Below are 24,507 nucleotides of genomic sequence, written 5' to 3'. Positions count from 1 at the left end.
TGGTTGAGAACCACTGCTCTCTAATCTGTTTTCTGGTTACCTCCAGTGAGAAATAATTTCTCCCCACTCATTACTCCACAACACTTTGCAACTCTGTTAAAAAACCCCTATAACTAAAGCAACAACAAGAGCAACAATAAGCAGCAACAACTAAAGCAACAGGAGCAGAATAATATTTAATGCCATCTCCTTTGTTTCTGTTGGTTGCTTATATGTCTGACCCTTTCCACTGGGTTTGTGAGCTGTTGAGAGAAGGGTGAAGTCCTGGTGCCTCTAGACCCCAGCACAGTGTCTTACCATAGTAGGTCATAATTTGAATTGACTTTAATAAAGCTATTGTCTTCATCTATTTGTCTTCTGACTAGCCATTTGATGGCCACATCAGTTGGAAGATCGAAAAGCTAAAGATTATTGAAATGCTCTTTTGCAAGGTTTTGTTTATATCTGGGAAGTTATAAGAAACACTAAGAACAGGGAATGGTGCTTCATGCCTGTAATCCTAGCATTTTGGGAGGCTGAGGCAGGCAAATCACTTGAGATCAGGAGCTTGAGACCAGCCTAGCCAACAAGGTGATATCCCGTCTCTACTAAAAATAAAAAATAAATTACCCTGGCATGGGCGCAGGTGCCTTTAATCCTAGCTACTCGGGAGGCTGAGGCAGGCAAATCACTTGAGATCAGGAGCTTGAGACCAGCCTAGCCAACGAGGTGATATCCTGTCTCTACTAAAAATAAAAAATAAATTACCCTGGCATGGTCGCAGGTGCCTGTAATCCTAGCTACTCGGGAGGCTGAGGCAGGAGAATCAAGGCAGAGGTTGCAGTGAGCCAAGATTGGACCACTGCACTTCAGCCTGGGCGAGAAAGGAAGAAAGGAAGAAAGAAAGAAGGAAAGAAGGAAAGAAGGAAGGAAGGAAGAAGGAAAGAAAGAGAAGGAAAGAAGGAAGGAAGGAAGAAGGAAAGAAGGAAAGAAAGAAAAAGAAAGAAAGAAAAGAAAGGAAGGAAGGAAGGAAGGAAGGAAAGAAAGAAAGAAAGAAAGAAAGAAAGAAAGACAGACAGACAGGAAAGGAAGGAAGGGGAAACACGGATCTGGAGGATCTGGAGAGGGTTTTTTCGTTTGCTTGTTTGTTTAATCTTCACACTACTGAATGGTTTGTAGTTGAGTAAATACTAGCTTTCAGAATCAGTTTGGGTTAAAACAGTAATGTGGCTTATTTCAATTTAGTTTGAGTCAGTTTGCGGACAATGGGTTTTTAGGTTTAAAATATAAAGTAGTGGTCCAAACCATAAAACATAGCATTGTAGTACATACAGGTAGATAACATTCCTACTGTCTCATTGGTGTAGTTTCCGTTTGCTGAAATTGACTGAAAGTTCCTCAAGGACATGAACACATCTGACATTTCTCCTCTCTCCCGTAGCACCTGCTAGTAAATGTTTTTGAGTTAACAAGTTGAAAACTTTCCAACGAAGGGAAATAAATCTATTGACCGGGAATGCTGCAGGAACTAGGTTTAAAGGTAATTTCCAGAAGTTGTGGTGTAGTATGGCAAAGCTTGCTGAAGGCTTATCCCCATATTTATTTTGCCTTTCTTCCTTGGGGACAGAGTTGAGATTTTGTAGCTGGGCTCTTTGTCACTCAAAATAAAAGATTTTACTTCCTAGTTCTTTTGCAGTAAGATGGAGACATGTAACTGAGTCTGGCTAAGAAGATATAGGTCAAAATATTATGTTGGACATCTGAAAAGGGTGCTTTAAAGATGCTTATTCAACTGGGAAGGGTGATTTTTACCCTTCTGCAATTCCTTATTCTTTTTTTCTGGCATGCAACTCACATGTAATGACTGAAATTCCTGCAGCCATCTCAGATTATGAGTGAACTTGACTATGGAAGCCATGTCCTAGGATGGTGATGCAAAATGAAAAAAGCTGGGATCCCGGTGATACCATGGGGCTGTCATACTTGCACCAAGTTACCTATCTATGGATTTCTTTCATTCACTTTAAATGCACTACTATTTTGGACTTTTGTGAGGTTTTTTTTTTTTTTTTCAAAACAGTTTTTTGTTTGTTTTCCAAAACAGGGTCTTGCTCTGCCACTGAAGCTGGAGTGTAGTGGTACACTACAACCTTGAACTTCTGGGCCTGAGCAATCTCCCCGCCCCAGCCTCCCAAGTAGTTAGGACTACAAGCACACACTATTATGACTAGCTAATTTTTTTATTTTTTATTTTTGTAGAGACAGGGTCTTGCTATGTTGCCCAAGCTGATCTCAAACTCCTGGCCTCAAGTGATCCTCCTGCCTTAGCCTACCAAAATGCTGGGAATAGCTGGGCGTGGTGGCTCACACCTGTAATCCCAGCACTCTGGAAGGTCAAGGTGGGTGGGTCACTTGAGGTCAGGAGTTCAAGACCAGCCTGGTCAACATGATGAAATCCAATCTCTACTAAAAACACAAAAAATTAGCTGAGCGTCGAGGCAGGCGCCTGTAATGCCAGCTAATGGGGAGGCTGAGGCAGAAGAATTGCTTGAACCCGGGAGGCGGAGGTTGCAGTGAGCTGAGATCATGCCAAAGTTGGGATTATAGGAATGAGCCAACATGCCCAGCCTGGATTTTTGTGTTTATATGCAGCTATACCTAATTCTAATTGATGCATATTTAATTGTAATTCAACAATTTTTATGCCTTCTATGTAGTAGATCAATGGTTCTCAACAAAAAGTACATGTCACTCACAAAAACCTTTATATTTTCAGAAAATACAAATGTTCATGCCATACTCGAGTTTTTGAATCAAAATTTACATGGTGACCCTCTGACGTGAATTGTGTGACAAATATAAATTATATTTTTCAACAAATTAGATAAGTTACATGACATACATTCAGTTATATATAGTATATACTGCGTGTGTGGCAAGAGAGAGAGATTTTTATAGTATTTCCTAATATTCTTTTTTATTCTTGTAAGGTTAGTAGAAATGTCCCATTTCATTCCTGATTTTAGTAATTCCTCTTTTTTTCCTGGTCAGTCTAGTTAAAGCATCGTCAATTTTGTTGATCTTTTCAAGGAACCAGATTTTGGTTTCATCATCTTTCTCAATTGTTTTTATTTATATTCTATGTTTTCCTATTCTGTATCATTTTTATTTTATTCTAGTTCTGCCCTAACTTTTGTTGTTTCCTTTCTGCTACTTAGTTTGAGTTTAGTTTGTTTTGCTTTAAGTGTCTTAAGAGAGAAGTTTAGGTTGCTAATTTGATATTTTTCTTTTTTTTAATATAGGCACTTATAGCTATAAATTTCCCTCTAAGCACTGCTGTAGCTGCATCAGGAATATATTTTTAAAGCCCTACAGAGAATTCTGATGTGCACGCTTGGTGAGAGTATACTGTACTTCTTTGCCACTATAAGGTTTTTGTTTTTTTCAGTTCCCCAGCATGACTGCTGATCTTCTTCATAGACAAAGGTTTTTTTTATAAAGCAAAATACTTTGGCTTTGGTTTGGTTAGATATTGCAGAAAGACTCTTGATTGCAGCTCAGAAATTTCTTTCATAGCCTAATATAAAAATCAAGGACATGTTTGCTTTACTTGATTTTCTCTAAGAAGTGAAGACTTCTTGGATTACAGGGGCCCTACTTTAAGGGCCCTTTCAGTTGGAAGTTTTCCTTTCTGCCTGTATTTTTACTATGCATATTTTTGGCAGCCCTAAAACAATGTTTTATGTCCATTCATCTGATAGTGAAAGCTTACTGTGCTACCTAAGTCCTTTCTCTTGGTCTGTGTACTTTCCTATTTGCCTTGCTTTTTCCACAATTTGGCAGCATTATCACTTACTCCACGTGACAAGTGACATCATTGCTATAATGAGAATTCCAAGCAGCACCACTGGATCAAAGCCCATCTGTGTGCCTGCTCCCACACTTGACAAAACAAATTCCAAATTCATTCAGCATGCCGGTGCCATTTAGTCACTGTGACATATCCTAAATTTTGGACTCTGTGCAAAAACCAATCTGTGCCCACAAAATTAATCACGGAACACATTTTATGACGTTTGACAACAACTTAAAAGGTTCTCATCTCTGGCACTTGGCTCTGCCAATCTGCAAGTATGTGCACGACAAATCCTGAACAATACATTGTGTGGCTGAAAATACATTGTGCAGGATGCACAACCTGAAGAGGGCCAGAGTGAGTCCAACCAATCCTGAAGTCTTTCTCAGGGACAACTAAGCCAGACTGCTGCTTTGTGAAGGAAGGATGATGGCCCCAGGTACATGCAGAAAGCCAAAGAAAAGGCAATAGTTCATGTGCCAGTAGATGCTGAGAACATTGGCACAATCGGCTGTGTTGGCAGGACCAAGAGTTTGCAATCGCTAATTTAAGCAACAAGATCCTGGCAAACCGATTTATATAGGGCAAGGGTGCGTCAGGAAGATGCCAGAAAAATACATCAGTCTGTGCCTTTACATGTATTACAGAGTGATGATGAAACAAGTGACATTAAAAAAGTCAACCCTTACACTTTAATAGAATCTGCAACTCATCCTACAAGGAAAAGTAGGGTTTATGTTAGATCTCTGGAACTCACAGATGGGTTTCTATGTTCTGATCTGAGATCTGTGATAAAATTTCCCTTCAAAGGTGCTCTTGAAGAGATTTTTCCATACTGTTATGTTTACTTAATTAGGCCAAGTGTTTTTATATATTGTTTAAATTATTTTAAAATGCAGACTCTTTAACATTTGACAATATCATTCACTTCAAATAAAAGAATCTATTTATTCAAAATTTTACTTTGCTGAGTACATCAGAGAAATTCTGTTAAAAAAAGAAGATTGAGACTTTAATTGTACTGTTAGAAGCCTTTACTTGAGAGTAATGTTCTACCCTGCAATGGCATAACTGTTTCAAATAGCTATTTTATGTAGTAGTGCCTATTTGTGTACAGCTCAACAGGCAATGAAATAGTAAAACACTCCACTTGGAGCACGTTGCTTCTCCATATTACTTTCCATTTTCCTAGCTTCCCTTTAGACAGCCTTCTACCCCCACTGTTCCCTACCCACTCCTTTTTTCACTTAGTACGTTGTATTTGCAATGTCTCGGGTTAAGAAAGCTTTTGTACCTTGGCAGCCTACTTAGGGTTTTCATTTTTTATACAAAGACTAAATTTCCATAATTTAGCTTTCACTGGGATTTGTCTAGACCCAAACATCCTATTCTAATTTTACAGTTCCTCTACATCTCTGAGGCAGGAAGTAATATGAGGAAGCAACAGGTGAAGAGGAGTTCTTCCACACAAAGAGCAATTCTTGATTAGGAGGCCTGGTGATTTAATAACCTGGGAGAGGCATAGAAGGAAAATCAGCTTCCCTTGGTTCATGCTCCTAATGGCCTCCTTTGAATGTAGGACAGCAATCCATCTTCTCTTCTTTAAAATGAGGGAGTTGGACTCTCTAGATCTTTCCCGACGCTAATACTCTTGAATTTCGATTAACGAGGAACATTTCGGGGTTCTCTCCTTACACAATAGTTGATTCTTTTGTTTATTTTGTATGTTAAGTACAAGCTGGCTGTTGGTTAATTTCAGGCATATTTTTCCCTCTCAGAAGTAGTTTCCAAAACTTTTTTCTTCCTTATCTATGCCTAAAATAATATAAAATAAATTTTAAAATTAGCTAGAAATGCTGCCCTTTATGCAAGAGCTACATATTCTTTTATAATGAAAATCATTTTCTCAATAATTTTTCTCTGCAGTTTTATAGGGAAACTGAATTTTAGTAGAAAAAGGCCCTAGAAATAATCTTTTAAATCCTGAACACAGGTCCCTGTGTCAGGCTAGCTGTGTCAGAATCACTAGGGATTTTTTAAAATATAGATTCCCAGAGCCTTCTCCTAAGGATTCTGATTTGATAAGTCCATGAAGTTCAAGGGAATCTGTATTTATATTAATTACTTTATTGACATAGAGTAAAGTAATTTTTATGTGCTGACAGATTTTTTTAAAGATTTGGGGTGTTGCTGTGATGCTCAGGCTGAAGAAAAGTGGCTATTTACAGGCGCAATCATACAGCCTCAAACTCCCAGCCTCCATCCTCCTGCCTCAGTCTTCCAAGAACTGGGACTACATACAGGTGGATGTCAATGCAGCTAGCTCAGACAGATCTTATTCAGTGGTCGTGCCAAATAAGGAAACAGGTCCAGAGTGAGAATGTGACATTGTCAAGATCACACTATCACAAGGTGGCTCATCTATGATTAGTAACCAGAGCTCCTGACACTTAGTCCTGTGCTCTTCCCATAATGTCAGGCTGCTACTCTTATGGAATTTGCAACATTTTTCCCAAATGTATATGTAATGTACTATATTAGACAGGCCAAATACATTGCCTGCTGTACTCTAGCCTTTTCTAAGGGAAGATGTTCTACCCCCAGACTTATCAGAGACCTGGGTGAACCATTACTTCCACTGTACCAGATAGAATTGATTGAACCAAGGGAGAGTATCTGATCAAGGGTAGCAAATCCACAGACTACAGCACAATGAGATTCAAATACCAAACAAAGCAGATGTACAAATCTATTAAATGAAAATTGTCTAATCATTAAACACTACTTTAAACCTAGTAAGTCTGTGCTTTTTCAGCAAATTGTGCTTATAATTAAGTTTTCTTATTCCCCTTCCCAAGAGCAAAGATTTCAAATTGAAAACATGAGGCCAATACAAATTAAATATTTCAAAATAAAATATATCAAATATTATCTTTAGTATTGTGATTCCTATTTATTAATTTTCATTTTTATTAAAATGTCTTTAAAAATGCAAACAGCATTACAGGGTTTATACTCAAAAAAATTAAAAGTTGCTGAATATGTTGTATGCAGCTGATCCACCTTATACTCATTATATATTTCCTTTATTACAGGGCTTTTCAGGTTTTTTTGGAGTTAATAATTGCTTTATTTCCTCCCATTTGCTTAGTTTTCTATGTGCCTATCACCAATTTATTCCCAAACTCTCCACTAAAATGCATAAATGTGTTATCAGTATGCTCACCCACACTGGTGAACTACATATTTCATTTTTTTCTTGGCAACACCTCACCTCCACTTCTGCCCTGCTTCAGTGTGAATGGATTGCTCTCTTTGCCAGCTGCATGTCTGCTACCCCTAGGCTTCCCTTCACAATTGTGGTGGATTAATTTTATGTGTCAATTTGACTGGGCTAAGTGATGCTCAGATAGCTGGTAAAACAATATTTCTGAGTGTGTCAGGAAGTTTCTAGAAGAGATTAGCATTTTAATCAGTAAACTGAGTAAAGATCACTCTCACTAATGTGAACAGACATCATCCAATCCACTGAGGGCCCAAATAGAGCAAAAAGACAGAGGAAGGGCATATTTGCCCTTTCTGTTTGAGCTCAGATATCTTTCTCCTGCCCTTGGACTCCAGTGTTCTCAGTTCTCAGGCCTTCGGACTCAGACTAGTACTTACACCAGAGGCTCTTCTGGTTCTCAGGCCTTGGTTCTTCATGCTTGGACTGGAACTAAAGCATCTTTTCTGGGTCTCCCACTTGAAGACAGCAAATTACGGGATTTCTTGGCTTCTGTAGTCTCCTGAGCCAATACATCATAATAAATCCTTTCTATATATCTAAATATATTCTATTGGTTCTGTTTCTGTGAGGCACCCTGATACACTAATCATTTTGAAATCACCTTAATCTCCTCTATATTGGATCCTCTTTTTCTTGGATTACACATACCTTTACTGGCTTTTTTTTTTTTTTTTTTTTTTTGAGACAGATTCTTGCACTGTTGCCCAGGCTGGAGTGCAGTGGCACAATCTTGGCTCACTGCACCTCCCGGGTTCAAGTGATTCTCCTGCCTCAGCCTCCCGAGGGGCTGGGATTACCACCCCTGGCTAATTTTTGTATTTTTAGTAGAGATGGAGTTTCGCGATGTTGGCCAGGCTGGGTTCGAACTCCTGACCTCAAGTGATAAACATGTCTCAGCCTCCCGAAGTGCTGGGATTACAGGCATGAGCCACCGGCCCTGGCCAGCGAACTTTTTTTCTTAAAGATGGGGTCTCACTCTGTCACCCAGGCTGGAGTGCAGTGGCACAATCATAGCTCACTGCAGCCTCAAACTCCTGGGCTCAAGTGATTCTCCCACCTCAGCCTCCTGAGTTGTTTGAACTAATGTATGAGCTACTGTACTTGGCTTGGCTCACTTCCTACTATTGATGGAGCACATTTTCTAGCAGCTCTTGAGAAAGTATGTATGGAAGGTTAACAATTTTTAGAACTTACATGTGTAAAATATTTTTCATTATTCCTTCATACCTGATTGATACTCTGGTTGGTGTTATGGGGTGAACTGTATCTCTTCCCTTCAAAAAAAAAAATTAAAGTTCTAACTCCCAGAACCTCAAAATGTGACTTTATATGGAAATGAGGTCACTGATGATGCAACTAATTTAGGGTAAGGTCATACCAAAATAGGAAGTTCTTATAAGATGATTTCCAGCTGACAACAGATACACAAGGGAAGACGCCATGTGATAATGACAACAGAGACTGAAGTAATGCAGTTGCAGGCCAAGGAACACCAAAGCCTGCCAGCAAACTACCAGAAAGCTAGGAAGAGACAAGGAAGGAATCCTCTACACTTTCAGAGAGCACATGACATCTTGGCTTCTGACTTCTCGCCTCCAGAAGTGTGAGACAGTGACTATCTATTGTTTTAAGTCACCCAGTTTGTTGTATCTTGTTATGGCAGCCCTAGAAACCTAATACAGTTGGATATAGAATTCTAGTTTGCAAATAATTTTTTCTAAAAATTTAATTGCTCTCTGTGTCTTAGCTTCCAGTGCTGCTGAGGAGAAGTACAATCTTGTTCTGATTTCCAATCCTTAGAATATAATTTTTTATCCTCTCTGGAAACTTCTAGGATCTTCTATCTATTCCTAGGATTCTGAAATTTTATGATGATTACATGTGTTAATCATCCACCCGGGTGTGGCGGCTCACGCCTGTAATCCAGCACTTTGGGAAATCAAGGTGGGTGAATCACTTGAGGACAAGAGTTTGAGGCCAGCTAGCCAAACATGGTGAAATCCCATCTCAACGAAAAATACAAAAATTAGCAGGGTGTGGTGGCAGGTGCCTGTAAACCTAGCTACTCAGGTGGCTGACGCATGAGAATCACTTGAACCCAGGAGGCAGAGGCTGCAGTGAGCCGAGACTGCGTCACTGAATTCCAGCCTGGGTGACAGAGCGAGACTCCATCTGAAGAAGAAGAAGAAAGAAGAAGAAGAAGGAGAAGGAAGAAAGAAGAAGAAAGAAGAAGAAATAAATTACCAGACAGGGAAAGGAAAAGAGCAAAAAAAAGTCCACAAACTCAGTTCCCGTTCCTACCAAAGTAGAAAAACCACCTAATTCACTTTGGGTATGGGGTAAGGAACTTTGAAGGGTACTGTCTTAGTAGTGGGACACAATTAACCCTACATAAATGACTGAATTGGTTCCACCTAAAAAAAATCAAAACCCAAAAGAACAAAATTGTTTTTCAAGTAAGTAAATTTTACAAAGTCTAGCATCTTGTTAAAAAAAAAAAAATTTCCAGGCATGCAAGAAGCAGGAAATTATGAACTGTAAAGAAAAGAAAAATCAATCAATAGAAACTGTGCCAGAAATAGCATAGATCATAGAATTAGTAGACAAGGATATTAAAACTGTCATTATAATTGTAGTCTATGTGTTTAAGAAGCTGCAGAAAAGTTGAGCATGTTAAGACATAAAAGATGTAAAACACACACCCACACCCAAATCAAACTGGTAGAGGCAACAACTACAATGTTTTATATGAAGAATGAACTGGACAGGATTTCAATATTAGATATTGAAAAAAGATTAATGAATATGAAAACATAGCAATTATCCAAAAGGAAACATAAAGAAAATCTTGAAAAAAAAATGAACAGAGCATCACTGAGCTGTGAGACAATGCCAGTTAGCTCAATATACATGTATATTATGTACATGCACATGACTCCAATAGTCACATCAAAGGAGAGGAGCAAGAGAATGGAAAGAAAAAATATTTGAAGAAATAAGGGCAATGTTTGCATTTGTCTTGCTCTACCTGGTATTCCTATCAAGGCACCTGGTAGATATTAGGTGTTTAATAAACATTTCTTGAACACATCTGCAGCAAAAAAAAATGACAACAATGAGTAAGAGATAAGCACCTGAGTGTTATTGCAACGTATTTAGGCCATCAGAGGACAAAAAAGGGGAATAATATGGAGAAAAGGCTTGGTAGAAGTGGCATGTCTTCAGCAGGGACCCATGAAATGGGTTCAACTGAGTGTGTACAAAGTTTGGAGACTAGGAAGGGATGAGGAAGGGCATTCCACACAAGAACAACACAAATGAAGATTTGGAGCCTGGCACAGTGGCCCACGCCTGTAATCCCAGCACTTTGGGAGGCCAAAGCAGGAGGACTGCTTGAGCTCGGGAGTTTGAGACCAGCCTGGGCAACATAGCAAGACCCCCATCTCTACTAAAAATTTAAAAATTTGCCAGGCATGGTGGTGCTTGCCTGTAGTCCTCGCTACTGGCAAGGCTGAGACAGGAGGCTCTCTTGAGCTGTGATCGCACCACTGCACTCCAGTCTGGACAACAGAGAGAAACTCTGTCTCTAAAACAAACAAAAAGACTTGGAATCAGGAATAAATATGGTTGAAACTATACTATCTGGACTGAAGTGGTGGTTGCACTTAGAGGTAATGAGAAATGAAGTTAGTTGGATGAGTCAGGGTCAGAGTATGCAAGACTTTAGAAATAGGAAACAGGACAGAAACCATTGAAAGTTTCTGAACACAACTTGTGATGATGAAATCAGAATTCAAGGGGAGAAAAAGGAGCATAGTGGTGGCATCCATGATGGATTTGGAGAAGAAAATACTAAAGGTGAATGGAAAGGGTGGACCAGGGGCAAACAGGTTATTAAAACAGTCACATCATGAAGTGTCGAAATGCTGGATGTAAACACACCTACCACAGTATCAGTACAGACTAAGGGCTTGGATAAATGTTAGTCAAATCCAAATACTAAAATTCTTCTTGGTTCGCGAAAATTTCAGAAGTGGCTCAAAAATCTGTAATGCATTAAGAATATTATTTGCTTCACAATATTTCATTTACTTAAGATTTTATAAGAATCAGCTGCTTATAAAATTGTTACTTTGTGGTGCACCAAAGCACCTTGTTCTCTCCCTCACCCAGATGTTTCATGCTCTTTGTACTTTCCACCCCTTAACAGATTTGGAGGGAAGATTCAAGCCGTGGATTTTTAAATTTAAAGCAATGCTGTCACAAATTGAGAACTGACAACATGTCATTACACATTTAATTGCCACCGAATCCCAGAGTTTAAAAATTGTAAGGACCTAAGAGATAGGACCTCTCGTTGTACAGATGCGGAAACTGAGGCTGAGAGAGGGTAAGTGAACAGTCCCAGGTCACAGAGCTGCTAATGGGCAAGGTGGGACTAGAATCCAGGCTTGACTCCTCTACGCGGAGCCAAGGGTTCGAAGCGATTGGGATAAGGGAAGCCTGAGTCAGGAAAGCAGCTCTTCCCAACCCTAGGAGGCCGGGGGACCTCGTCACCGCGGAAGGAGCGGAGCCAGGCCGACCTAAAAAGCCGCAAGTCCAGGTACCCTTACCCTGATGGCCGCGGCGACACACTCGGCCACCTTCCTGATCTCGCGATACTAGGCGGTACTCACTTTTCCGGCTTCCCCTAGGCCCCGCCCCTCCACCTCAGCCCTTCTGTCGTCATTTCCTGTGGGTCTGTAGGTTAAGGGAGAAGATGGCGGCGCTAGGGGAACCCGTGCGGCTGGAGAGAGGTGAGTGCAGCCGAGGCTCGGCGGAGGTGGGCGGAAGGGTTGGGGGAGTGCTGTGTCGCTGGAGGGGAGGAGGAGTGACCCAGGCTCTGAGATCCGGAGCCAGGCTGTCCCTTGTGCCGGCGCCAGAGGCCGCCGTTGTCTCTGTGCCTGGCTCTAGGAAGGGCGCTTACGGTATTTTGTCTGTTAACCGTAAGCCCTCCTCTGTTCACACGGACTGTTCCAAGGCACAGCACAACTAAACAAACACAACCTGCCCGCTTCGCAGACACGCCGCACACGCGCTCCCTTGGTGAGCACAGCAGAAGCAGCATTCGGAGACCCGTACACCCGAAAAGCAAACGTCACACACCCGGTTCGCACAGACTACACTCATTGCCTGTACAACACGAGAACGGACACACGGTACAATTCAACAGAACCCCCTTTCCCCGTTGTTTGCACACAAACTCCTTCATTACTTTCTCCACAACCTCGCTTGTATTTGGGTTGGGGTATTTGCTAGCTTTTGTGCCCCTCCTAGAAATGGAGAGGTTGCTTTAAAAACAATCCTACTGACTTGGTCTTGGGAAGGAGGTTACGTAAGTAAGCCGAATAGTGGTAGATGCTAAAACACTCGCAGGTGCAGTGTTTTTCATTTCTTACAAACCCTATAATTGCAAACCGGTTGGCTGATTGCTTCCTAGAGCAGACTGTCAAGGAAAATAAAACCACCTCTGCTGAGTAATTAGAGATAGAGAAGCCTACGAAAATAACTGGCTATGCGCCTACCATGATTTCCAGCATTCCAGCGTTTCCAGTCCTTTTACAGATTTCCAGCATTCCACTCTGTCCCTAAGTCCTTTATTTCAAACAATTTCAAGCATGCTTTTCATACACCAGCATTAGAAATCACTGATAGGAGTTGAGAAGTACAAATAAACATTTTGAGTACTGGTGGTAAAAAAAATGTATATGTAGGATGGAGACTGAAATTATATTGCACATATTAACATTTGCAATTAGTCTAAATATTACTATTGTTCCCTAAGAAAACACATTTTTAGAATTACTGTACTTAGAAAAACCTCTTTCCTAATGCCTTCCCACAAACAAATGTGCACTTAATGTTGCTGATTTGCTCTTTACCGTGTTCACCATTTGGAAGCCTCACTGTAAATGAGATTCTTTCCGTTAAGCCTATTAAAGCATCATTTTAGAGGACTAGCTACTCTGGGAAGACTTGCCGAGTTAGGCCTAAGTCTCTGACATCTTCCTCTTGAGCACAGTGGCACTGTGTTTTATAGATGGGAGCAAATCTGTTTGGTGTTAACAGGAGTAAGTTTTTTCTTTGAAAGCTAGTTAAGATTCTAACGTATTGGTGGTCTTTTGTGTTTTTGTTGTTGCTGTTTGGAGACATAGTCTTGCTCTGTCGCCCAGGCTGGAGTGCAGTGGCGCGATCTCGGCTCACTGCAACCTCTGCCTCCCGGGTTCAAGCAATTCTCCTGCCTCAGCCTCCCGAGTAGCTGGGACTGCAGGCGAACGCCGCCAAACCCGGCTGTTTTTTGTATTTTAGTAGAGACGGGGTTTCACCGTGTTGCCCAGGCTGGTCTCGAACTCTTGAGCTCAGGAAGTCCGCCCGCCTCGGCTTCCCAAAGTGCTAGGATTACAGGCGTGAGCCGCTGCACCCGGCCGGTCTTTGTATGTTTAAATGCAACACAAAATGTGGAACTTCTGTGGCATTTAGTTTTGATAGTCATGGCTTTGTTTTTTGCTGTTACAGATTTCTTTTCTGTTCTTCAGTAGAAGACTCCACCCCTTAGTAGGATGAATTACAGTCAGCCCTCCATATCCATGGGTTCCATATTTCAACCAACTGCAGATTGAAAATACTCAGAAAAAAATCGTGTCTGTATAGAACATGTACAGACATTTTTTTCTTGTCCTTATTCCCTAAACAATGTAATATAACAACTATTTACGTAGCATCAGATATTGTAAGTAATCTAGAGATTATTTAAAGTATAGAGGGGGGATATGCATAGGTTTTATGCCAATACTATATCATTTTATATCAGAGACTTGAGCATCTGCAGATCTTGATATCTGTGGTATCTGAAGAAGGTACTAACGAATCCCCCACTGTTACCAAGACAGCTGTACTAGTCGTTGCCATTTAGCGGGGTAAGAAAGTCAGATTACATCACCTCTGATTCTTGTTTAGAATTCTAACAGACTCTATTAACAAACACTCCCAACAATCCTAAAGTAGAAAATCCTACAGTACAATTACAATACAGTGCCTGATCACATATGATGATTTAGAGTGCCTTCTAAATCATCAAACTATGATTTAATGAAACACAAATTTGAGCACATAGTAGGTACATTTTAGATTTAGTCAAAAGCATTTTACTTTTTTCCGTTTTTTTCTTCATTGGAAATTTTTATATGGCTTATATATTATAACTTTATAAATCAAAATAATTGATGAACCAACAGTCCCCATGTATCAGTCATTCTGGTGATGGGAAATCAGAATGGTGAAGGTCTATTTGCTTCCATTGCATTTGATTAACTTTTTAAGTTTAAGCTTTCTTTACCTCAAATTTAAAAATCTGCTTTCTGGCCAGGCGCAGTGGCTCACGCCTGTAATCCCAGCACTTTGGGAGGCCGAGGCAAGCAGATCACTTGAGGTCAGGAGTTCGAGACTAGCCTGGCCAACATGGTGAAACCCTGTCTCTACTAAAAATACAAAAATTAGCTGGGCGTGGTGGCAGGTACCTGTAGTCCCAGCTACTCGGGAGACTGAGGCACGAGAATCACTTGAACCCTGGAGGCAGAGGTTGCAGTGAGCCAAGATCGTACCACTGCACCCCAGCCTCAGCAACAGAGGGAGACTCCATCTCAAATAAATAAATAAATTATCTTTCGGCCGGGCGTGATGGCCCAAGCCTGTAATCCCAGCACCTTGGGAAGCCGAGGTGGGTGGATCATGAGGTCAGGAGTTTGAGGCCAGCCTGACCAACAGGGTGAAACCCTGTCTCTACTAAAAATACAAAAATTAGCCAAGCGTGGTGGTGGACTCCTGTAATCCCAGCTACTCAGGAGGCTGAGGCAGGAGACTTGCTTGAACCTGGGAGGCAGAGGTTGCAGTGAGTGGAGATTGCACCACTGCACTCCAGCCTGGGCAACAGAGTGAGACTCCATCTCAAATAAATAAATAAATGTCTTTCTTTACTACATTTATTCATAGTTTTCTATCTGCAAACACGAAGAAGGCCATACTAACTCTATAAAGAAAAATTTCCAGTCCTTGAGTGTAACAAAATCAGGAACTTCTACTTAAGTCAGAAGGAAGCAAAGCAATAATAGAATACTGGGCATTGTAGTACCAGGGGTACAAAAACAGTATACCAAAACAGTTTTTGGAAAAATAAAAGTAGAGATAGTTAACAGTATTATAGCTGACCTCCTGAATCTTCTAAAATGTCTCAATTCATAAAACACTTATCCTCACACTTCTCAGTGAGAATTCCCTAACGTGCTTCATACATTTGTATAAATGTATACAACCTCTTAGGGTTTTTTGTTTGTTTTTTTGTTTTGTTTTGTTTTGTTTTTTGTAGATGGAGTTTCACTCTTGTCACCCAGGCTGGAGTGCAGTGGCACAATCTCAGCTCACTGCAACCTCCACCTCCTGGGATCAAGCGCTTCTCCTGCCTCGGCCTCCCAAGTAGCTGGGATTACAGGCACCCGCCACCATGCCTGGCTAATTTTTGTATTTTTTTTAGTAGAGTTGGGGTTTCACCATGTTGGCCAGGCTGGTCTTGAACTCTTGACCTCAGGTGATCCACCCACCTCGGCCTCCCAAAGTGCTGGGATTACAGGCATAAGCCACTATTCCCAGCCAATATTCCTTATGATTAATTGGTACCAATGTAACATAACACTTTTGCTTGCTAAGCCCTTTTTTATGTATTGTGTGGTTCAGTTGTTAACTGAACTCATAACTCTTCCTCATAACCCTTATGTGGAAGGTACTGTTATTTCCATTGTACAGTGAAAGAAACTGAGACATAAGGAGGTCATGTAGCTTGCCCAAGGTCACACAGGTGGTATTGAGACCAGATTGATAAAGCTAATTGTTTTTATTTTTCTTTTTTGTAAACGTAAGTGTTGGAGCTTGTTTGAATTAACAGTGTTAATTAAGTTGAAAAAAATCAGTTTATTTCATTTGTACTGCTTGTTTTTTGCATTTTTATGGTTGTTTTAAATGTGTCCCTGCCACTAACTGCATCTGCTCTCGAGTGGTTATCTACCTATGTATCATGTTTCTTTCGAGGAATGACCAGTGATTTTACTAGCTTATAGTGCCTTGTACTGTTCAGTGCTTTGGTTACTAATAATAATTAGGTAAATTTTTATTGACTAGTTTCTGACAATATTGCTAGCTTTTCTGAAGCAATACAATGTTCATGTATCGGTCACATTTGAGTCACAGTCCTTTCCGATGACATTTGGTATTTTGTGTTCAATTTGCCTGTGTTTCTCCAAGGTCTTATTTTATGCTTCTGTAATCTCAGTAGTTTTTCCTATCTACTGTAAAATTTAGTGTTCTTACATTTTACATTCTCACCCTCCATGTGTGTACACACACACAGTCTCCTTCCCACCAAACACATGTGCAAATTCAATGCTTTTTTTCCCCTCTATTGTCTGTATATTATTAGCCCTTGAGGAATGAATCCTAACTACCACACTGTTACATAGGCATTGAGAAAACCCTTGGAGAAAATTATCTGTGTGTGTGTTTAACTCTAGATATTTGTAGAGCAATTGAATTATTGGAAAAACTACAAAGGAGTGGAGAAGTACCACCACAGAAACTTCAGGCTTTGCAAAGAGTCCTTCAAAGTGAATTCTGCAATGCTGTGAGAGAGGTGAGTAAACATCATTAAAATTTACTAAAAATTTGAGTTAATTAGGTCAGATAATACTCTAAATTTGGGTTCAACATTTCTTAAGAAAAACTTTAGAAAACATTAAAACCAGTCCCTCTCATTTTTGAAATTTCTGATAAAACCATTTTATAAAGATGCATAACTTTGCCTGAAATTTTAACTTCACAGAGAACTCAAGCATGGTATATTCTGAGATATAACTTTGGCTTTTACAGGTATATGAACATGTCTATGAGACTGTGGACATCAGTAGCAGTCCTGAAGTGAGAGCGAACGCTACTGCAAAGGTAAATTTTTTTGTTTTCCAAAAGTGAGAATTCTTCATAAATTAGAAGTTTAAAATATGGAGTTATTAAATTCATAATAAACTTATTTTGAAGACTAACATGTATCTTTCAAGCTACACCAAATTTCTCAAGTACTAAGAAATAAGACATTTGTTTCTATTGCCTTTACATAAATGCTGCATGATAAATAGCTTACATAAGCTATTTTATCATGCAGTTTAGATAATGCAATAGAAATGTACTTGCATACAATATGTATCATGCAATATATAATTGTGTTGTATATGTTATATATATGATACTATATAATATTCATTATACAAAATCTAATCAGAATTTTAAGATATGAATTACTATCCTCATCTTATTGATGAGGAAGCATGAGGTTATTTGCCGCAAACCACACAAATAGCATATGATAGAGCTGGGGTACGTCCCCGAGTTGATTTTTGCTTTCTTCTTTACATTATCTGCATTTCTGTGCCATTGTTTTCCTCAAATAATTTAGGTATTGACTTCACTATTCATGATAGGGGGTTTGAACAGGGTAATATCAGCAGTCGGTGACTTAATCATCAGCAGATAGTTTTTTATGGATAGTTACTGGCTCACAAAAGGAAATGGTGGATTCTTTGTTGAATACAAATACTTAAACACGTGGATATAGTTTGTCAGTGTAGAAAAGACCAGAGAAACATGGTTTTAATTGCTGAGTTGTGTGACTTTGATAGCCTACTGAATTTCTGAGCCTTAATTCCATTATCTGAAAAATGAGGCCTTTTTCAGAGCTTCGAAGATAACGGGTATTCAGTAAATCTTGATTTCTTCGAAGATAACGGGTGTTCAGTAAATCTTGATTTCTTTCCTCCTCCCCATTTTTGTGATCCATCACAAAAAAATGGTACTAGATAATTACCCTTTAAAGCAAAGTGAAACAAAATCTCAACTTTATAATTAGTTTGGATTAGTCTAAATTTGAGCTTTAAAGAAGATACGGCTCTGTTTCATCTTCTGTGGGGATTTTTAGTTGTGACTAGTTAACTAAAGCAACAAAACATTCAGATTGGCTATATGTACCTCTCTTTTTCTCAATATTGAGTTATTTCTTGACATCTTAGATATTTAGTATATAGTACAAATAGTACAGAAGCCAAAATGATTACATATAAGGGCAACTCCATGTTGATTATATAGGTAGGTTGTGTCCTGCACAAAGGCTCCTGAAGGAGTTGGGCGATCCAGATCTAAAGCCCAGGGCTGCTAGCATGCTGGGGGAGGGGTTTTCCTCCTTACCATGTACAATATCCGTCTGCCCAGTAAGTCTGCTTGCCAAGCCCTACGCATACAGGACTGCACAAAAGACTGGGCACTGAATGGGCTAGGAATGACCTAAAAAATCATAACAAAAAATCATAACATTTCCTGCATAACTCGAAATTATTCATTTGTCGTCTCTAAAATACCTTCTGTTTAGCTTACCTTCTCAGAATCACCAGTGAATTTGTGAGCATTCAGACGTCAAAAATACGTGCTCAAAAGTAGTTTTTAAGAAGAGACAAAAGAGGCCAGGCGCAGTGGCTCACGCCTGTAATCCCAGCACTTTGGGAGGCCGAGGCGGGCGGATCACAAGGTCAGGAGATCGAGACCATCCTGGCTAACGTGGTGAAACCCCATCTCTACTAAAAAAAAATACAAAAAAATTAGCCGGGCGTGGTGGCAGGCGCCTGTAGTCTCAGCTACTCAGGAGGCTGAGGCCAGAGAATGGCGTGAAGCCAGGAGGTGGAGCTTGCAGTGAGCCAAGATCACGCCACTGCACTCCAGCCTGTGCGACAGAGTGAGACTCCATCTCGGGGGGAAACAAAAGATGAAAGAACTGAAGTAAATAAAAGTCATATTTTTAATATGTAAAACTTTCTTTCAGGCTACTGTTGCTGCATTTGCTGCCAGTGAAGGACATTCTCATCCTCGAGTTGTTGAGCTACCAAAAACAGAAGAAGGCCTTGGATTCAATATTATGGGAGGCAAAGAACAAAACTCTCCAATCTATATATCTCGAATAATTCCAGGTGGAATTGCTGATAGACATGGGGGCCTCAAACGTGGAGATCAACTCCTCTCTGTTAATGGAGTGGTAAGGATGAATTTTATTTCTATTTGTAGTGATCCGTTGTGACCACCTGGGGGCGTATTTGAGTAATAGGAGAAACCTAAGAAACTTGTGGTTTAGAAATGCCTTGAGGGAATCCTAGGCAGTACTATTAATACAGTGATCCTTTTTTTTAAGCACTATAAGTGTATTTTGCAGTGTAAATTAGCAGTGCTTACTGTCATTTTTATGACATAAGCTCTTTATTAAAGGCAATACATTAAATTAGAAGTCTACCCTCATTTTACTCTTATCAAATGGCAATTGCTTGATCTACTGAAATAAGGCATATAGATTAATATGCTATTATTTGGAACTTAAAAGCCAGCTTTTAGACTATAAACAGAATATGATGTAAGAGAGGATTTCATATAGATTAAAATGGTAAGGCAGGATTATTTCTTAGTTTTGTAATGTTGGAATAATATAACATTAAAACTTTTCTTCATTATATATATTGTAAACATTTTTGCATTTTGAGTTACTTTCAAAACTTAGATATTAGTGTATGGTTGTTTGTTTTTTTTTCCCCTAGAGTGTTGAAGGAGAACATCATGAAAAAGCTGTAGAATTGCTGAAAGCCGCACAAGGAAAGGTTAAATTAGTGGTACGATACACACCCAAAGTCTTAGAAGAAATGGAGTCGCGCTTTGAAAAAATGAGATCAGCAAAACGCAGGCAACAGACCTAATACATTTCAAAACTTGATATTTCATTTTGCGTTTTAGCTAGAGAAGTTTTCCTTGTGACTTACTAATGGCTGCAATGCCAATGATTGTAAGAAAACAAACAAATTTATCATGAAATTCTCCTTGCCATTTTATAAATGCCTATTTTAACATCATTTATGGTTCCAGAGATGCATACACTTTTTTCTGACAAGAAAAAGTAAAAGGTGATGAGGGCAATTCTGTCCTACTGTTTTTACAGGCCTTTTTCAAATGCAGATTTTGTCATAAAGTTGTTATAGATTTTTTAAAATGCTTTTTTAATATTAAAATGTACTTTTACATTCTTAATCTTTTTTTAGAAAGGAAAAGTTTTCTTCATTTAGCTGCTGATTTAAAAGTAAAGTTCTCCAATTCTTTTTTTTTGCTTACTCTATTTTTTTTAACCTGTGAAATTTCTTTACAGTTTTCCAAGAAATTAAGCATAACAGTCTCATCTACGGCAGTTCATTACACTGTCAATGTTAACATCATTGCTGCATTTTGTACTTTGAACACACACGTAATATATATAACCAGTGGTAAATCATGACTCAGTACAGTGCAAGTTTTTTCACTTTTACTTAAACATAATATATAATGGATATTCATTTATACTGATTTATGAAAGTTTTTAAACACTGAAACAATCATTGCTAAAATACATATTCTTAATATTTGAGCATTGAGGCAAGAGGATGTAATCGATAGCATTACTTATTACATCCCTATTTATATTCAACCGTACATCAAATTATAAATGCAAAACAGGTTCAGATTTCATCTTTTGCGATTTCTTTTAAATACTATTCATTTTTATTTAAATGCACAGTATTTCCCCTATATTTTAGTCCTTCCATTCCTAGAGACAAACCAGTTATTTGGTGATGGGAAGTAGCTGAAGCAAAGAAGGAAAAGTAATACCTTTAACCTCACTAGCTTCAAGAGTAGACATTCTTACTAGCTCAATTTAAATAATTGATTTTAAATAGGAAGAAAAGAGGATATATTTAAGATACATAGAAATTATGATGTGAAGTATTCATGAGAATCTGTAGATTCCATAAAATAAATAGGAACTCATACTAAAATTGTTGGATTTAGAGAGGCAACTTTTGTTTATGATTCAAATATGGGAATTTGAGAAATATTTCATTTGTCCACTGGATGTCACTATTTTACTAAAAGGCAGCTATTAGTGTGGGACTGTGACTGAGGTCTTAAAGACTGAAAGAGTTGGGGTTCATTTTCTGTCACAACTTACAGGAACATTTGTACTTTAAGAAAAATTTAAGTGACAAATGTTAGAAGATGATGGATTGAAAAATATAAGTAATTTGGCATATTGACCCTGTATAAAAAGTGGGCATTTTGTAACATTCCTTCAGGAAGAATAGAATTGTATGCTTTTTTCTGCATGTTTGTGATCACTGTGAGTCTCAGATGATTATTCCAGTTTTCAATGATTTTTCAAAATAAAAGTCAATCAGCATTGTTATTTATCATTAAGGTATTGAACACTGGATTGCATGGTTGAATGTGTCTTTAATCCACTACAAAATGTGCTTGTTATTGATAGGATCATGTTGTTAAATTGTAAATTTTCAAAATTAATTGATGTTTTAAAAATGTTGAGACCAAAGTAGTATAGAAGTATGGACTTAATTTAATTGTAAAATTATTAGAGGTATTTGTTGTAGAGCTTTATATATTAAAGAGAGGTATTGGTGCATATAAAAACAGTAATATTATTGTTATGCCTGTATTCTTGCATTTCAGGGTAAGTGAACCCTGAAGAAATCTTATTTTAGTATAGCTACAGCTGCAGTAGCTTTTAAGTATGTATCAACATTTCATTATAAATTATAGCTTCCTGGTTCTGTGTCTCAGCTGTTTCAGAACTTTCAGCCAAGTTAAATCTTTTTTGGTGTTGAAACTTTTAGTAAGTTGAGTAAGCTATTTTTTTCCCTACGGTAATCCACAATCTGTTCTTTGTGTGGGTTGACACCTATTTATAATTCTTAAAATAAGGGTAGCTCAAAGGAGCCAAATACAGTAGTTTAGCTTGCTACTGTTGAGCATGAATAGCAGTAGGTTGTTTTCATTAATGCAGTTTTCATAATGTATCCCAGAATTTTAAATCTTGACCATAGAAAAATACAGTCATTCATTGGCAAAGATGTACAGTGGTGGTTTAGTGCAGTGAGGAAATGATGGGAATTTTTATCTTAGAAATGGATGATTCATGAATAAAACTAGGTACATAGTAAGTGTATGATAGATGTTTGATTTGTAAATTACAAATATAAATTATCACCCCCATTTCCATTTATTTTCTTGATATATCAAAATGTGTTGACTTAGTGATTCTCAGTCTTAGCTACATATTAGCCTGGCAGAGCTTTAAAAAATTGATACCTGGGTCCTATTCCATAACAACTAAATCAAAACCACCCTTTTTTTTTTTTTTTTTTGTAAAGCTTTCCAGGTGGTTCTAAAGGACACCTAGGGTCAATAACCCATTATAAAATGATCTGATTACACTGGACACTCTTAGGAAGTATCAAAATAGAACAGTTCAATTTGCAGCTACTTAATGATTAATTACATTTCGTAGGGTTTTTTTTGTTTTTTTGTTTGTTTGTTTGTTTTTTTGTTTTAAAAGAGACAGGATCTTGCTTTGTCTCCCAGGCTGGAACACAGTGGTGTGATCATAGCTCACTGCAGCCTGAAACTCCTTGGCTTCCACCTCAGCCTCCCAAAGCATTAGGATTATATGCGTGAGCCACTGCACCTGGCCAAGTAATTTCTTTTAGGAATAAAAGGTACTTGGCATTCCTTATTTGGGAAGTAATTATAGTCTTATCTTTTTTTTTCTTTTTTTTTTTAATAAAATCTACCAGTAATTTAAATGTGAGCTTTTTATGTCTGTCATCATTCTGCCCCCTTTGCCTTTAAAACTTACAAAAATACTTGTTTGTTATTTGAGAAAGCATGTTTAAAAATTGCAGATGAGAAATATTGTTGTTAATAATTATGTGCTGTCTTAATGTGGGCACTTCATTTGTTAGTATAATACTAGATAATAGCAGCCTGGTTCTTTAGGATTTGACGATTCAAATATTTTTTTTTGTTTTTTTTTGTTTTGTTTTTTTTTGAGACGGAGTCTTGCTCTGCTGCCCAGGCTGGCGTGCAGTGGTGTGATCTCGGCTCACTTCAGCCTCCGCCACCTCAAGGCAGTTCAAGCAATTCTCCTGCCTCAGCCTCCCGAGTAGCTAGGACTACAGGCGTGTGCCACCTCTCCCGGCTAATTTTTTTGTATTTTTAGTAGAGACGGGGTTTCACCGTGTTAGCCAGGATGATCTCGATCTCCTGACCTCGTGATTCACCCCCCTTGGCCTCCCAAAGTGCTGGAATTACTGGCGTGAGCCACCATGCCCAGCCTCAAATATGTTTTTAAAAAATATCATTGTCCTCCTCCTCTTAAGATTTTTTTAAGTTCTTTTGCTCAAGTACTTAAGTAGTCTGGCTCAAGTACTTTGTTTACAATTAAAATGGATATTATAGCATTTAATAGAAGAAATGGTTATGGCTTATCCAAAAAGAATGTCAGCATGACCTGGTGTAGACTTAAAAAACTACATGTTTGTGAATATTTTATAATGTGGAATGATCATTGAAATATCAAGGATTCTAGTAATTGTATTTCCTGAATAAATGTATGTTTATGAATTTTCTAACTTACATTTTGTTGTGTCCTCTGCCAACAATCTGGTTTTATAATTGTTGTCTAAAGTTTGCTAGTAGTGTTTCTTCAAAGGTTATTCCAGGTATGGTTAAGTAGTGAGAAAAATCACTTATTAATTTTCAAGAACTTTGAGACTAATTTGTATTGACTCGGTTTTTTAAAATACTGGCAAATGCTATGCTTCTACTTTTAAAATTTGTGGTAATACCCAGAATGGATGTAAAATAACATTTTTCAATAGATTACTTCATTTATCAATTTAATTCTGATTTTAAGGCTTATTTAAAATAAATTTGTATGAGTTATGTCCTCGTTCTTTGGATTTGAAAAAAGTCGATATAACTACACAATAGATAACGTTTATGAAAGGTATGTATAAAAAAACATAATTCCTGGTGGCTGCTGAAATGAAACTTTGAATTTCTATATTTTGCTTTGTCTTTCATAAAATTTAAAGAAAACATTTTCTTGTGTTATTTCAAGAGCGGCAGTATGACGTGATTGAGAGCACAGATTCTGAAGCCAAACAACTCTGGTTTCAATCCCAGTTCCACCATTACCGTGTGTCACCTTAGACAAGTTGCTTGATTTCTTTGTGCCTTAGTTCCCTCACCTGTCATTTGTTAATAAGAATGCCTGTAAGTGTCATGCCATTTTGTGTAAGGCCCTTAAAAAGGTGCCTGGCATAGTAAATACTGTTTGTGTTTGCTTTTGTTCATGTAAAATAGCTTCAGAACCTTATGAGCTAAAGGAAATAATTCT

At 38.4% G+C, this 24,507-nt stretch overlaps 1 protein-coding gene and 1 long non-coding RNA gene across 3 annotated transcripts in view; one reads left to right on the top strand and one right to left on the bottom strand.

Moving 5' to 3' along the window:
- The window catches only part of LOC109028916 (uncharacterized), a 176,651-nt gene extending 164,811 nt beyond the window's left edge, over positions 1–11,840 (bottom strand). Inside the window, exon 1 of one of the 2 annotated variants that reach the window (XR_002007924.4) lies at positions 11,735–11,840. This is a non-coding gene — a long non-coding RNA (uncharacterized lncRNA). The remainder of the gene's footprint in view (positions 1–11,734) is intronic. The other variant, XR_002007923.4, reaches the window with a different exon arrangement.
- On the top strand, positions 11,840–24,050 carry LIN7C (lin-7 homolog C, crumbs cell polarity complex component). The gene is made up of 5 exons (XM_004050846.5): positions 11,840–11,917; positions 16,718–16,836; positions 17,073–17,144; positions 19,066–19,275; positions 19,826–24,050. The coding sequence occupies exons 1-5, from the start codon at positions 11,881–11,883 to the stop codon at positions 19,979–19,981; spliced, it is 594 nt and encodes a 197-aa protein (XP_004050894.1). The 5' UTR covers positions 11,840–11,880; the 3' UTR covers positions 19,982–24,050.
- The last annotated feature ends 457 nt before the right edge of the window (positions 24,051–24,507 follow it).

Source organism: Gorilla gorilla, chromosome 9 (genome assembly GCF_029281585.2).
Source record: "Gorilla gorilla gorilla isolate KB3781 chromosome 9, NHGRI_mGorGor1-v2.1_pri, whole genome shotgun sequence".
NCBI lineage: Eukaryota > Metazoa > Chordata > Mammalia > Primates > Hominidae > Gorilla > Gorilla gorilla.
The sequence above is the reverse complement of the archived record's forward strand: the minus strand, read 5'-3'. Positions and strand labels throughout refer to the sequence as shown.